The sequence below is a fragment of the Mirounga angustirostris genome, unplaced genomic scaffold (genome assembly GCF_029215605.1).
Source record: "Mirounga angustirostris isolate CCGP_5_RB_7025 unplaced genomic scaffold, mMirAng1.0.hap1 SCAF_3, whole genome shotgun sequence".
Classification (NCBI taxonomy): domain Eukaryota; kingdom Metazoa; phylum Chordata; class Mammalia; order Carnivora; family Phocidae; genus Mirounga; species Mirounga angustirostris.
In genome coordinates this window covers 10,218,473-10,233,067 of record NW_026991711.1, presented here as the reverse complement: position 1 = coordinate 10,233,067, position 14,595 = coordinate 10,218,473, and the positions used below count along the sequence as shown (strand labels likewise).

Genomic DNA, 14,595 nt, shown 5'->3' with positions numbered 1-14,595 from the left:
CCACGAGTCCGACGTGGGGCCTGATCTCACCACTCTGAAATTAAGACCTGAGCCCAAAGCAAGGGTCGGATGCTTAATCGACTGAGCCACGCAGGCTCCGTGTTCATTATTCTTCATGCTGTTCTGTCTTCCTGAAAAATTCTCCCAAGTCTGTGCCAACTTTTCTCTCCAGACTCAGATCTGACCATAGCCTATGCTGATAAATGCTTTAGCTCACACATAATGCAACAAGCAGCAAACTCAGCTCATGGGTATTAAAAACATGTTCATATTGTGTAACTTACAGAATCGTCCTTTGTAATTTCCACCTGGTTGTTGAATGAATTACAGTTTACTCCCTCCTATTTATCAGTTCCAGTTGTGAAGTTTGGGTTTCCCATTCAAACCTTCTCTAAACCTACTCTCTGGTGTTGCATTAAAAAACAGTCTATCCCCACCGTAAATATTTGAGTCTTTTCTGAAGATTAGTAACACCTTGAGACTAGACAATTTCAGCCACCTAGCACAGAGCATGACATACAGCAGATATTAAATGAATGAATTAGATAAGCATATGTACAATATCTCAGAGAGTTTCTGCAGATTACAATGCATGTAGTAAGAAGTCCATTCATATGCCTCATGAATGCATCCATTCACGCATCCATTCATTGAAATAAGTATTGTTCCTTAAAAGAAATGATTCTTTGACTCCAGGCAAAGAGAGAAAGATGTACTATTACCTTTCAAGGTAATATCTTCAAGTTAAGACTTTTTTCCTATATGATCATGAAAGACCACAGGTGAAAATAATGAGATAACTTTGGGATATTTCCTGGATTCATACAGTTTGACTAAACAAAGCTACATGCCATGCAAACAGGAATCGGGTCAAGGTGAATATAATTTGTGCACTATAATGTAATTGTAAACATGACTTAATTGAAATGTATATCATGTTATTCATTACTGATAATCACTAAGGCTTCATAAGTCTAAAATAATTTGAAATAAATAAAATACAGACTTTGAATCTGGCGCTTTGAAATACAATCTCATAATACATTTTGTGTTTGACATGTTTACCAAATTCTCCTTTTGGTGTGTCAAAGACTTTAAATCACAACTGGTGAAGTATGTCCAGATCCTTTTAAAATCCTACTGTATTCATACCCATATATAATATTTGCAAATAATGAGCTGCTCCTTTTCCCTACTTCCAAAATATGTAACCAGGGCCTAATATGCATGGCTCTCAAGAAATTTTAACACCTCAAATATGACAGAAAGGTTTTAATTTGCTTGTTCCACCAACAAAAATGGAGAGCAGAGAATGCTGGAGCTATAAACACAAATCAGCAGCATTCTGGTGGCTGAGGAGTTACTCAAGAGCTGTTTGTCATTTTTTACAAAGGTAAACACTCAGAGGCTGCCAGTCAGTTATGCAGTATTAGAGAGTCACTTAAATCGCCATGCAAGTATTTAATAAGCAGACGAACCAAACACATTCATCTGAAGACATTTATAGGGATATAGTTTGCAGTTCCAAAATGATATGCACTGGTATAGTTTCCCGAGCCCATGACTTATTGTTCCCAGTTCCCAGAGCCCATCTGTCACTGTGTCTTAGCATTATTATTTATCACTTCAACACTGCTCAGAGCATGCATGTTACCTTCACTGGGGTTTTTTGCCAGATGACAAATAGACAACTGAGAATTGTCTGCAGATTTCACAGTCTGCAATACATGGGATGCTTTACAACAACACAAACATCTATCACCCAAATGGTTTATTTTTGCCTCCAGGGATCTGGTGAGCTAGAATGCTTCTCAGAATAGGAATTAATGGGAAGGCAATTAGGAACGAATGATTAGGGAATGGGAATGAATTGGCAGATAACTTCAAGCACGGGGAACATTATAAAAGATGTGAAATCCTTAAGACAAAACATGTCTCTTAACAAAAATTTTTGAAGACCGTTCTTGCCAGAAGGACTTCCTGCCTCAGTTTCTCCTGCAGTGCACCCAGCACGTCACCTCCAGAGTGAACTTCTCGAATCCAAAGCAGATCATGTCGCTCTCAGATCTGAATCCCCCCCGCACCTTTACTGAGCACAGAATGAAGTCTGAGCTCCTCACAGGGCATGCAAGGCCCTCCACCGTGCTGCTGGCCACCTTCACAGAATCCTCTGCGTGCCCCCATGCTACTTCTCACTCCCTAGAGCTCACCAAAGCACCAGGCTATTCCAGGCCTTTGGGACTCCAATATTCTTTTTCTCCCCCTGTGAAATCCTTTACTTCCATCCCCCAACACTCCTGCCATAGACCACATTTACTCATCCTTCAGGACACTGGCTTCCTCTCCCTCTTTCTTCAAGACTTCTCTGATATCCCCAAGAAGACTTTTCACTATTTCTTGTGCCCTCCTTCCCCCGTACCTTTTACAGAATACTGTTACAGCATTTGCACAAAATCACGAAGGTATATCTCTCACAATCTGAATTCTCACGATACAAATAATTTGCCATTTATATTTGCGAAAATATTTACCCCCCAATCACTATGTAACAAGAAGAACCACTATAATGAATCTGTATGTGTGTTAGTGGTAACACTGAAGCTGCCCATAAATCCTGCCAAGATACAGTGTGCAATGCATGTATAACTCTGTTGTTCTTTTGAGCTAAATTTTGTGCTGGCATCAATCATCTACTTAACAAGACATAAGTGTCAGGTACGTCACAATCTTCCTTTTCCCTATCTTCCCTGAGAAGGTTAGCTGTTCACAGTACCTAAGACTGGAATCTACCAACTCAGGTCATTTGATCTTATTTCATCAATTTTAAGACATACTATCCCCCCACCCCACCCCAACACAGTTTAACATTTCTAAATTTAGGATGTATCTTGTAATCAGTGCATCAATTGCAACCTTCCATCTTACAATCCAAGTGTAATTAGTAGCACTTTTTCTTTCCTAAGGACTATAAAGTGATACCTCGTCTTACCAGTGATGACCTCATAGATTCAATCAAACATGGTAGATAGTCCTTTCACATATTATTTCTTTGCTTATTTACATAAGAGCACATGCTCTCACTTTTGTTTGGTGCATGCAAAACACCCACTCCTGAATTCAGTAAGTACAAATAATTGAGACATAGGTGTTTTTAATATTTTATTTATTTATTTGACAGAGAGAGAGAGAGAGAGCACAAGTAGGCAGAGCGGCAGGCAGAGGGAGAGGGAGAGGCAGACTCTGAGCTGAGCAAGGAGCCCAATGCAGGGCTCCATCCTAGGACCTTGAGATCATGACCTGAGCCGAAAGCAGACGCTTAACCACCTGAGCCACCCAGGCGCCCCAAGAGATAGGTGTTTTAAATGTGTTTATTATACAGAAAGGTACAGGTAGATTATTATCTAGTGTTAGAGAGTGATTTAGTGATATCTGGAGAAGTTGGTTTGGTTTCTACGATGCATTATTGATTTTCCCATTTAAATTGATGGAATACAGGTTCCAGTTTTCTGAAAATATGCTGAAATATATTTGCAGGAACAGATCAGAAACAGAAAATGAGGAATGCTTATATGTGCTTTACAAGTCTAATCCACAAAGTGGCCCAGACGTACCCTGATGACAGGGGCTCTGCTGTTCGTCTCTTCTCCTAGGGCAGTGGTGAGCTCAGTATAATAAGTGTTCCAGTCAATGTTTGCTGAATGATTAAAGGGAAACTTGGAAACTGTACTTGGGTTTGAGAACATAACTCCTTCTAATATTTGTATTATACTTATATCTCCGGTATCTTAAAATTTTAGCACCTTAAATTTATATTTATACATACTTTATTAGGCAAAACACTCGGTCAATAAAATTAGTGGGCAATCCTGGAAAGCCATAGCCGCAATACTTTTGTCTTGAAAAATAAAATTTCTCGGTTTGGTTTGTTGTAGATACTGCTATAAACTAGGTATTATTAGATCACCTTACCTTAAGCATTAGGTATGAATTTCAGATGTACCATAATGTTGCTAAACCAGGCTAGGTATGATTTTAGAACATTGCATATGATGAGGAGCAACAATACACTGGTTTGCTTCTATAAACATTGTATATGGATTAATATAGTTTTATGCATGGAAAACACTCTTTTAAAAATAAAAGGTCAGCATTCCCCAAACCTCTGACATATGTGTACATCGACAAACACACACAGTCTTCCAACAGAGGTCATATGACATACTGGCGTTACTCACTTAATAACTAAATCTGACTGTTCCTCAGAAATATGTTGGTTGGAAATCAGTACATATAATATGATTTCCAACCAAAATATTCGTTCAGCTCTGTTACAAACAATGTGAAAACTTATTAATAGAAGCGTAACCTGAGGCTTAAAATAGAACATGATATGCATATATATATTCATAATGACCCTACATATGTATGCGAAAAACACAAGCGTAAGTCCTATAAGTGAACAAACACAGCACATATTTGCAAATTTTCTGGGTAGAGACACTAAAAAGTTGAGTAAGAGGTAACTGTAATGCTACTGGAAAATGAATTAAGGTAGAAAAAGGAGGGAAATATTTTATGAAAAAACAAGCTTTTTGGAAGTGCTTAATAAAAGTTTAAAAATATATAGTAGGGTTAACTGATGAAAGCACAGTAATTCAAACTTGAGTGACATGAGGTCCTCTAGAAAATGATCATACAGCCCCTGTATAGGCTGATGTTTTTTATTATGGAGTAACTTAAATACCTACATTTTTCTCATGCAACTGTAAACCAAAGCAAATTCATAAAATGAAAATATGGAGTCAATAAAAATTAAATTAATGACACAAATGTACTGTAACAGATGATATTTTGCTAAAACTAAGACTTTATGAAAAGTTTAAGATTTGTTTCCAGCTTTAGTATATGATCCAAAATTTTAAATTGTATATATTTAAGGTGTACAACTTAGTGGTTGACATATGTTTTCAACTCAACAGCAAAAACAAACAAACAAATAATCTTATTTTAAAAGAGTAAAGGACCTGAAGAGACATTTCTCTAAGAAAGACAAATACAGATGGCCAACAAGTGTATGAAAGGGTGCTCGACTTCACTAACAATCAGGAAAATGAATATCAAAACCATGGTAAGATACCACTTCATACATGTTAGGATTTATCAAAAAGAAAACAGATAACAAGTGTTGAGGAGGGTGTGGAGAAAAGGAAACCCTTGTGCACTGTTGCGGGGAATATAAATTGGTCCAGCCATTATAAAAAAAAACATTATGGAGGTTCCTAAAAAAATTAAAAACAGAACTGCCTTATAATCCTGAAATCCCACTTCTAAGTACATATCCTCAAAGGAAAGTAAGTTAAGTTTTAAATACAAGAATGTAATCTCAAATCCAACATACTCTTTGGTCTGTGTCTGTCATAACATGCATGTCTGCAGAAATTTATGTTACAAAAATGAGAATAAAGTCATGACTTTGGGCAGTGGGGACCTCAAGGGTGAGAATTCAGTGAGATGATAAATGTAAAGCTTGGTTCAGGAGAATCAGACTTCCTATACCCAAATCTCAGCTAGCATTTAAACACTGAATACCAGTTTTAATGAGATATGAGGCTGTAATGATTACTTCCAGATAAGGTTAGCAAGGCAGTATTACTATAATCTGCATTGTATTTGTGTTTGATCCAAGTATTCCTAAATGAGAAACAGAAGGGCTGTGTTTGATGTTCATTTTCAGGTTTCAGTTCTTACAGATTGAAAACTGAAGCAACACTTCTAATTTTAGTCAACAGCTCATCATCCAAATATTGATGGAAGTCAGAAAATACTGGGCATGACTCACTAAAAGGGTTTTGAAAACAACCTGGTCATAAATCAAATATTTTCTTATCTAATGATTGCTTTGACTTTTAATATTTGAACTATTAAAACCTCTGTTCATTTGGTGCTCGGTTCACTTGGCATGAATATATTAAGTCCACCTCTGTTCTTTTTATCATCAGACTGTGACATTGTGAAGTCTACTGTCATTTTCATGATGTGAAATCCAAGTCTTAATTTATTAAATAATTTCAGAAACAAAACTTTTATTCTAGGAAATGTCCCGCTTTTGTTCCTTCAAGTTGGAATCTCAAAGAAATCAATACATGATGATTTGAATCCCCAAAAATATTCAGAGATTGCCATTGTTTGAATGACCAACATACACGAGTGCCAGGATCATCCAAGGCCCTCCGGGGAATCACAGAATTCAAAACAGGGCTAGGCTGTACTAGGAGTGAAATTACAGTGGCATAAAGGGTACCTCTAGCACCCTCACAAGACCACCCTTCCCCCAAGCTGACCTCCTGGTTTAGCTTCCAATTTTGGGCATCTCAACATATCTAAGCCCCATGCTCAGAAAGCTGGCCTACCAACTTTGTGAAAGACCCAGACGATCTTCAAATCACACTGAAATCCACTGGGTGAGGCATGGCGGGTGCCCACTGCTCCCATAAGCCAACAACTCTTCCTCGTGGGCTGTGGATCACATATTACAGCCATGCTGGCTTTCCTGGGGCCCATGCTTACTGTACCCACAATAGGCTCTTGGTGATTCTCTGAGCTTACTGGTTTCTTGGTAAATGCATTAGGATTGCCGTGGCTTTGATGGTTCCCTTCAAGTTCAATTCCTATACTGAATTGAATTTCTCCTTTGTATTTCTACCCCAATTTTCTGTGAGTTATTGCACAAACTTCAGAAAGCTTTTTTCAAAGCTTCTTACAATATCCGACAATAGCAAGCAGCTGGCTGGCCCGGTGGCTAGCTGAAGCTAATTCTTCAGAGAGTTCAACAGTGTGCCCCCCAAATCCATGCCTACTCAGAACCTCAGAATGTGACCTTATATGGAAATAAGGTCTTTCAATAATGTAATTAGTTAAGATGAGGTCCTACTGAATTAGGGTGAGCCCTAAATCCAATGACTAGTGTCCTTAAAAGAAGAGGAGAAGACACTCAGAGGCCCATGGAAGGAAGAAGTCCACATGAAGACAGGAGCAGAAATTGGAGCAACGCAGCTACAAGCTAAGGAATGTCAAAAACAACCCAGGGCCACCCAAAGTGAGGAAGAACAAGGAGGGGTTTCCCCTAGAATCTTCAGAAAGATCATGGCCCTGGTGACATTCTGGTTTTGGACTTGTGGCCTCCAGAACTGTGAGACAATAAATTTCTGTTGTTTTAAGCCACCAAGATCATTGTCGTTAGTTATGCAAGAAGTAGGAAACTAATACAAACTCCAAAGTACTTGTGAGCTCTTTTGAGTTTATTTCTTTAAAGGCCACTATGACAATGAAATCAGAAGAGAGAAGTCAGACGATAACAAACTCTTTGAGAGCCGTGCTCTGGGAATTAATAAAATGTATCTGTAAACAAGCTTCCAGCCTCACTCCTGTCCTTTATGTCTTCACTATCAGGTGCACCAACTGCATTTCCCCCATGGCTTCTCCTCTAGATCCTAATGTAACCTGGCCAACCATATATTCACTCTCAGAACTGTGAACATTGACTTCTGAAGACAAAGACAGAGAGAACCTGGGGCAATGTTCAGTGTCAGCAGTGGTGGTGTGTGGACCAGACTGTCCCCAAGTGTGACCTGAGCTGAGGTCACTGCTGCCCTGAGTGCAGAGCTCCCTGGAGTGTGCTTTTTAAGCTTGATCTTCCGGTGCCTCATTCATTCAATATACCCAGGAGACCACCCACCACTTCCTTTAAAAACAACAACAACAGGATGTGTCTCTTTTGCCACACAGTAGGCAGTTGTGCCTAACACAAAGTATATGCTAAATAAACTACTATAAAGGTTAAGCAGTTGACTTCAAATTGGGTAAGATCATGATGGCAGTTTTGTCGAATCTCCCAAATTTCCTAAGAAAACAAAGCAAGTGAGATAGCATAGAAAAACATATCCATGGACATAGTCTTGAATAAAACTGACAACGTATTCCAAAATAAACGTCAAACTATTGACAATATCAACACCCACTCAAGACCCTAGCTTGGGGAGGTTGTAGAGGGAAGGCATGCAGGGAAATTCTGGCTGATCCAAGAATTTCATAGCACCAAAACTACTAACAAATACTAGCAAAACACTTAGTGGAAGCCTCAGAAAGTAAACCTGAGAATAAATGGCAACATTCTTAGAAATGTAACACAGCAATCTATCAATGGCAGGTGAATGCAAAGTAAAAGAACAAAACAAAAATAAGTAACAAAAGCAAAATGCCCACCAAGGGGCTGCAGAAAGATCAGAGGTAATAGAACATCCTAATCTCCCAAGTGGACCTGATTAAAAACCCTTTTCTGGTAGACCAGAGACCAAAGCTAAAGAAAAACTCCTGAAGTAGAATCCAAATTGGCTAGGGCAGGGACATGAGGGACAAAGGATAGCAAGGATTAGATAAGAGGACCAGCAGTCCAGAGGAGGCAGAGCTCAGATCTGGGATGGTTGCTACACAGAGAAGCTACATATTTTATACGTCATGGTAACAACAGGGGAAGGAGCCCTCAAACTGATAATGTACGGAAGCTACTCTACCCATTAAGCAGGAGAAACTCCCATTTCAAATGAGCAATAGCAAGAAAGATAACAGAACAAAAGGATTATGATCAAGTCCTAATGAATATATTATAATCATACTTATGATTATATATATTACAATATATATGATCAAGTCCATATAAATATATAAATGAACCAAATAATGTATAAAAATAAGACACACAAAGAATAAACATACAAAGCAGATAAAAACTGTAGTACAATATAACGAAGTGGTCAAAAGAAATTAAGAAAAATAGATACTAAAAAGTACTACAAAACTGGAAACAGGGAAGTACGGAAGTGATGTCTAAATAGTAGGAGACTGTGAAAAAAGACAGAAAAGTGTTCAGGAAAAAATCAGAATTAGAAAGAAATGAAAAAAAATCATTTTAGAAAGAGAAGTAAACTCAAAGGAACACAAGATAGAATAGACAGCATGGGGAGTACAATAGGGAAACAGAATATAGAAAAGATAAAAATGGAAAAAAAAAAAAAAGAAAAAACACACATAGAGAAAATGATGGAAATAAATGACCAAAACATAATCTGGGGTAACTGGAAAATAAGAGAAACCCTGAAGACAGAATGGAATAAAATAAATATCCTGTGATGTACCTATGCCCTTAACAGTCAACAAAAGACGTATTCTCATAGATCTACTGAGTTCACTAATAAAAGGAAAGACTCTCAGTATTTAAGAGAAAGATCAAATCACAAAGAAGGAAAAAACATTCTCACAGCCACATTTATACCAGAAGCAATGAAGTAACATATTTAAGAATCTCAAGAAATGAAAATGTGAAACACCTTCAAACATCTAGAAATAGACCAAAAGAAGTAAACCAAATAAAGCAAAAAAAAAAAGAAAGTTAAAAGCATAAATTAATGAGTTAGAATGAATGAATAAGCTAGTTCTTTTTAAAAATCAACAAGATAAGTAAACCAATTGGCTAATCTAAAACAAAATGAGGGGCACCTGGGTGGCTCAGTCAGTTAAGTGTCTGCCTTCGGCTCACTCAGGTCATGATCTCAGGGTCCTGGGATTAAGCTTGTCCCCCTCCCTCTGTCCCATCACCCCTTCCCTCCCCACTCATGTTTTCTCTCTCAAATAAATGAATACAATCTTAAAAAAGATAAAACAAAATGAAACAAAACAAAATAAATAAACAATACTATCCAACCCAACCAAAAGAAACTCTAATCTAACAAAAAATTCAAAATTCAGAGGAAATATAAATCAAACAGAGAAAATTATAATTATTGTATGCAATCTTCTGTTAATAAATTAAACAAACTAAATAGTGGATAATTTCCTAAGAAAATATACTTCACCAAACAGATCCCATAGACCAAGCAAGTCTGAACAGAACAATTTCCATAAAAGAAACAGAAATAGGAGTCCCACCAAAAAATAGCACTAGGACCAGATGGTTTCATAGGAGATTTGTACCAAACTTATAAAGTTAAAACAATTTAAAGATTATTCAGACTATTTTAAAGCATAGGAGTATACACACATCCATGGAAAATCTAATATCAAAACCTGACAAAGATTAGACAAAATTAAAATGAGGAAAGTAATAACAAATATCCTCAAATAGCACATTAAACCAGAAGAAAACTGTGTCGTGACCCCACTCAGTTTTTTCTAGGAATGTAAGGATGGTTCAATATTAGGAAATCTACCCTATTACAAGAGCTAAAAAGAAAAATAATCATTCAACAAAGTTTAAAAGCTATTCTTGATATTACAGTAAAAAATTGGAATTAAATGTTTGTTCTCTTAACCTGATAAAATATACATACTTCAAACCCTAATCCTTCAAATTATTTAATGACGAAATGTGAGAGATGTTCTAAATAAGCCCGGGGTTAAAAGAAGATGTTCACTGCCTCTAGTACTATTTAAAATTGAGCTGACCCAATTAAATAAGTGAAAGCAACTAGAGACATCAGAATTGGAAATAAAAAGACAAATCTGTATTTTTATATACTATGATGATATGGAAATACCAAAAGAATTAATGGAAAAACTACCATAAAAAATATAAGAAATTAGTAAATTTAGTAAAGTAGCAGGAAATAATATTAACATAAAAAATCAACAGGCTTCATTTAAAGAATAAGAGCAAGTTAGAATACTTAGTAGAAGATGAGACCCCACAGTGATGGCAAAAAGATGAAATAACATACCAAAGCATAAATATAACAAAAAATTGCAAAATGCATATAAGGAGAAGTATAAAACACTCCTGTAAGACACAAGACTGGACTTGATCGAATGGAAAGACAGCCTATGATTTGGAATAGGAAGAAGTGTGTGTGGCCTGAATAACCATGAGCAAAGATAATCATAAAAGGGGAAAAGTAAATGTAATTTACATCACAAAGGGTTCATATTCCCAACACAAAGAGTACCCAAAACTTGAATGAAAAATAGTAACAACTTGAAGATGGCCTTTGTATACAATCAGGCTCAACCTCACTTTCAAAAGGAAAATTCAAACTAAAACTTCATCGAGTTATCATTTCTCACCCATCAGATTGGCAAATATCCAAAAGTTTTACAAACTATTTTGTGGCAACCACTTGGGGAAAGAGGCACCTGTGTACATTGCTGGTCAAAATCAAAATGGTTCAGGGAATATGGAATATATAGAAACTAAAAATGGAACGACCAGGAAGCCTTAGCCATAGCTAGAATGCAGAATGTTCTACAAGACTCATTTTCCCAATGGATCGATGACAAGAATTTTTTTTTTTTTTTTTTTGCAGGATATGTGGGGTTGAGAATTAAGGGGCATAAAGAGACTTAAATGAGATTTAAAAATATAACAAATATACTTTATGAAGCTTGTTGGAGTCCTGATTCAAAGAAGCTAACTTATGATAAAAGGAAATGTTTGAGACAATTGGGGAACTACGTATATGACTTGGGTACTGGCATACGTTAAGAAATTGTTAATTTTGCCAGATGCAATAATCGCATGATGGTTATGTTAAAAAGAAAGTTTCTCAGTCAGTAATGCATAAGGAGTTACTTCTGAAATGACCTGATTTCTCAGACTTGCTTTAAAATGAAAAGAACTGGCCAAATATTGCTAACTGTTGATACTGAGTTATAGGGATTCATGACAACTATAATCTCCACTTTCATGTAAACTTAAAATTTTCCAAAATAAAAAGGTTTTCAAAAGGTTAAAAATGAAAACGAGTAATGCACTGACTGTGACCCCTCTCTTTTAAGGATAATACAAAATGAATTATGTATAAAGAGATGCACTGACCCATAAGTAATTCCATGTTATGCATCATCTCATTAGATTCTTAAAATCCTAATACAAAATAAGGCCCTTTTCCATCAAAATTATGTAACTGGAGATGCTGATACAGCCAGTAAAGGAAAGAGCTAGGATTTGAGTCTAATCTGTCATTTGCAGACCCTTATGTCCCTTCTGCTCCCTAAATAGCATAATTTCAAATATTTCAGAGAGACAGCATCATCTACCTATTTTTATCCTCTGTGTGAAGGTTAGTAATATATAGAAGGAATATCCTCTGACAGAACTTTTCTTTCTTTGCTTTTTCTTTCTTTTCCTTTTTCTTTTATTTATTTCTTGTCTCCCAATGGTGCCATTTGCTTTTCTTATACTCCTGCTTTCCACCTCATGCCCTTTCTTTTCACCCCATTATATCTTCAGAACATTTCAGGTTAATGACATCCTGAATATCATCACATTGTAACTTTATCATGTAACATTTATTGGGCATCCCATAAATCCACAGGTGCCATGCTTGGGCTAGTCACTGTGCCAGGCCATGGGTTCACCCATAGGTGGCATAATCGACCCTATTCTGGCCATGAAGCCTGTAGTCCGAATATCTCTCTCCTTCCTGGATATCTCAAGGCTTTGTGTCTTACACAATTTATTTCACTTTTTAAATGTTCTTATGCATCATATTTTCACCAATCTCTGGAGTTATGCCCTATTTTTAAAAGCTTCAGTATGGATATGTTTTGTTTGATTGAAATTATTCTGGGGCACCTGGGTGGCTCAGTCGTTAAGCGGCTGCCTTCAGCTCAGGTCATGATCCCAGGGTCCTGGGATCGAGCCCCGCATCGGGCTCCCTGCTCCACGGGAAGCCTGTTTCTCCCTCTCCCACTCCCGTTGCTTGTGTTCCTGCTCTCGCTATCTCTGTCTCTCTCAAATAAATAAATAAAATCTTAAAAAAAAAAAAAAAGAAATTATTCTGAAAATACTATTAAACTTAGATGTTCAAGGCATTTTGGTTCTAGAACACTCACCTTGACAATACCCCGGATGTGCATTTTTGCTATCATCTCTGCCGTGTAGAGAAACATCAGCAAAGTATCCAGAGTAAACGTCACATACTGAAGAGGAGGGTAGTGTTCGAAGGTCATGGGCGTGTTCATACAGACGGAAATGACGCTGATGATGGCACAGATGCGCAGCAAAGAGTGAACCCACTGCAAAATCGGTCCAAAGTTATCATTTGACACCATAAAATGAGATCTTAAACTTGTGTTATAAACCACACCATTTGGAAAATATGATCTCGAGATTCAAATATCTCACCCGCATGGAGAAGAGAGAGTAGGAAACTCGTATCTGTTAAGTGCATATAATGTGCTAAATATTTGCACGTATTTTACATCATTTAATTCTGAAAGCAGCCTAATTTCCACATGCTGAAAGGAAGGAAAGGTTAAGAGACTTTTCTGTGCTCCTGCAGTTAATGAGAGCCAAGGGCTCACTGTGAACCTGGGCAGGCTACTTCAATGGCTCTGAGCTTTCCAAGGCATCGGGCCACAACATAAGGAGATTCTGATCCCATTAAAACATGGGTCAGTACCTCACTTTTATACTTTTTATATACTATGACCACCTGGAATTGGAGACTTATATTTTACTTAGCGTAACATCCCTGGTAGCTAGCACAATGGCTTATCCTCCTGGATTGCCAATGTTTTTAAAAATGACTTGATACATACCACTTCGTATGTGTCCGATTTTCTTTCCATTTGTATCTTAAATGTAACATTCTCGTATAAAAAAATATATTCAAAATCTGACATCCTACATTTTCAAAAGATAATAAATGGACTTTCCTCTCTATTTTAGAGAACATTCTGTACAAATTTAGCCCTGGTAGCTTTTCCAAAATTCCAAAAGGTAAGTTTCCGCAATTCTAGGAATGCACATGCTGTTTGAATATTTTCCTCAACTTCAGCATAAAGATGTAGAAATAAAAAGATAAACATGTATACGCACGTATGTGCACATACATGTGTGTATGTATAGGAAATAGGATCACCTACATATAATATTTTATTACAAAAACTAACACCTAGGCTAAAAAATATTCATTGCTTCTGAATGCTACCCCCACACAATTAATATTACTAGCTAATTAATCAGTACACAATTCTTAAACATAATTTAAATGTGTTATTTATTGACAGTGTTGGATGTATCTGCAGTCATGTTAATCCTTTAATATTATACTACCGCCCCTGAAAAAGATGTCACAGTTTCATGGTAGGTATCTTCTCAGCTATGCAAACTAGCAAGCACCCATGATGAAAAATCAAAAAGACTGTCAGAACTGTGAGGAGACTCAGACATTTGTAGGCTGGTGAGTGGGTTATAATATTAATCTGACAGTTACAATGTTTGCAAGAAGACATAAGGCCATTAATTCTATATCATGTAAGTCACTGATGACTCAATTCATTTTAAGGGTTGATGTCCTTTTCATGCAATTTGGATGCCCTTCAATAAATACCAGTGTGCAAATTTAGCCCCATCTGGATCTCCAACACAAAGGATCTAATTACACAAAAGAGCTTCAAAAGTTGGGTTCTTCCACAATAAATCTATTTTGAATTTAAAGAAAGAATCCTAACTAAGCATTAATCGTTTTAGTTAGTGCATCCAAGGCTACATCTATAATGGTACCTTCCTCAGAGGTTCTCAAAAAGCCTTATATGTGAAGG

At 36.9% G+C, this 14,595-nt stretch overlaps 1 protein-coding gene across 1 annotated transcript in view; it reads right to left on the bottom strand.

Annotated features, from left to right (window-relative positions):
* Window positions 1-14,595, bottom strand: part of NALCN (sodium leak channel, non-selective) — a 312,103-nt gene that overhangs the window by 279,303 nt on the left and 18,205 nt on the right. The window contains exon 3 of the mRNA XM_064585923.1: window positions 12,883-13,065. Within this exon, the coding sequence (XP_064441993.1) occupies window positions 12,883-13,065 (183 nt within the window). The remainder of the gene's footprint in view (window positions 1-12,882; window positions 13,066-14,595) is intronic.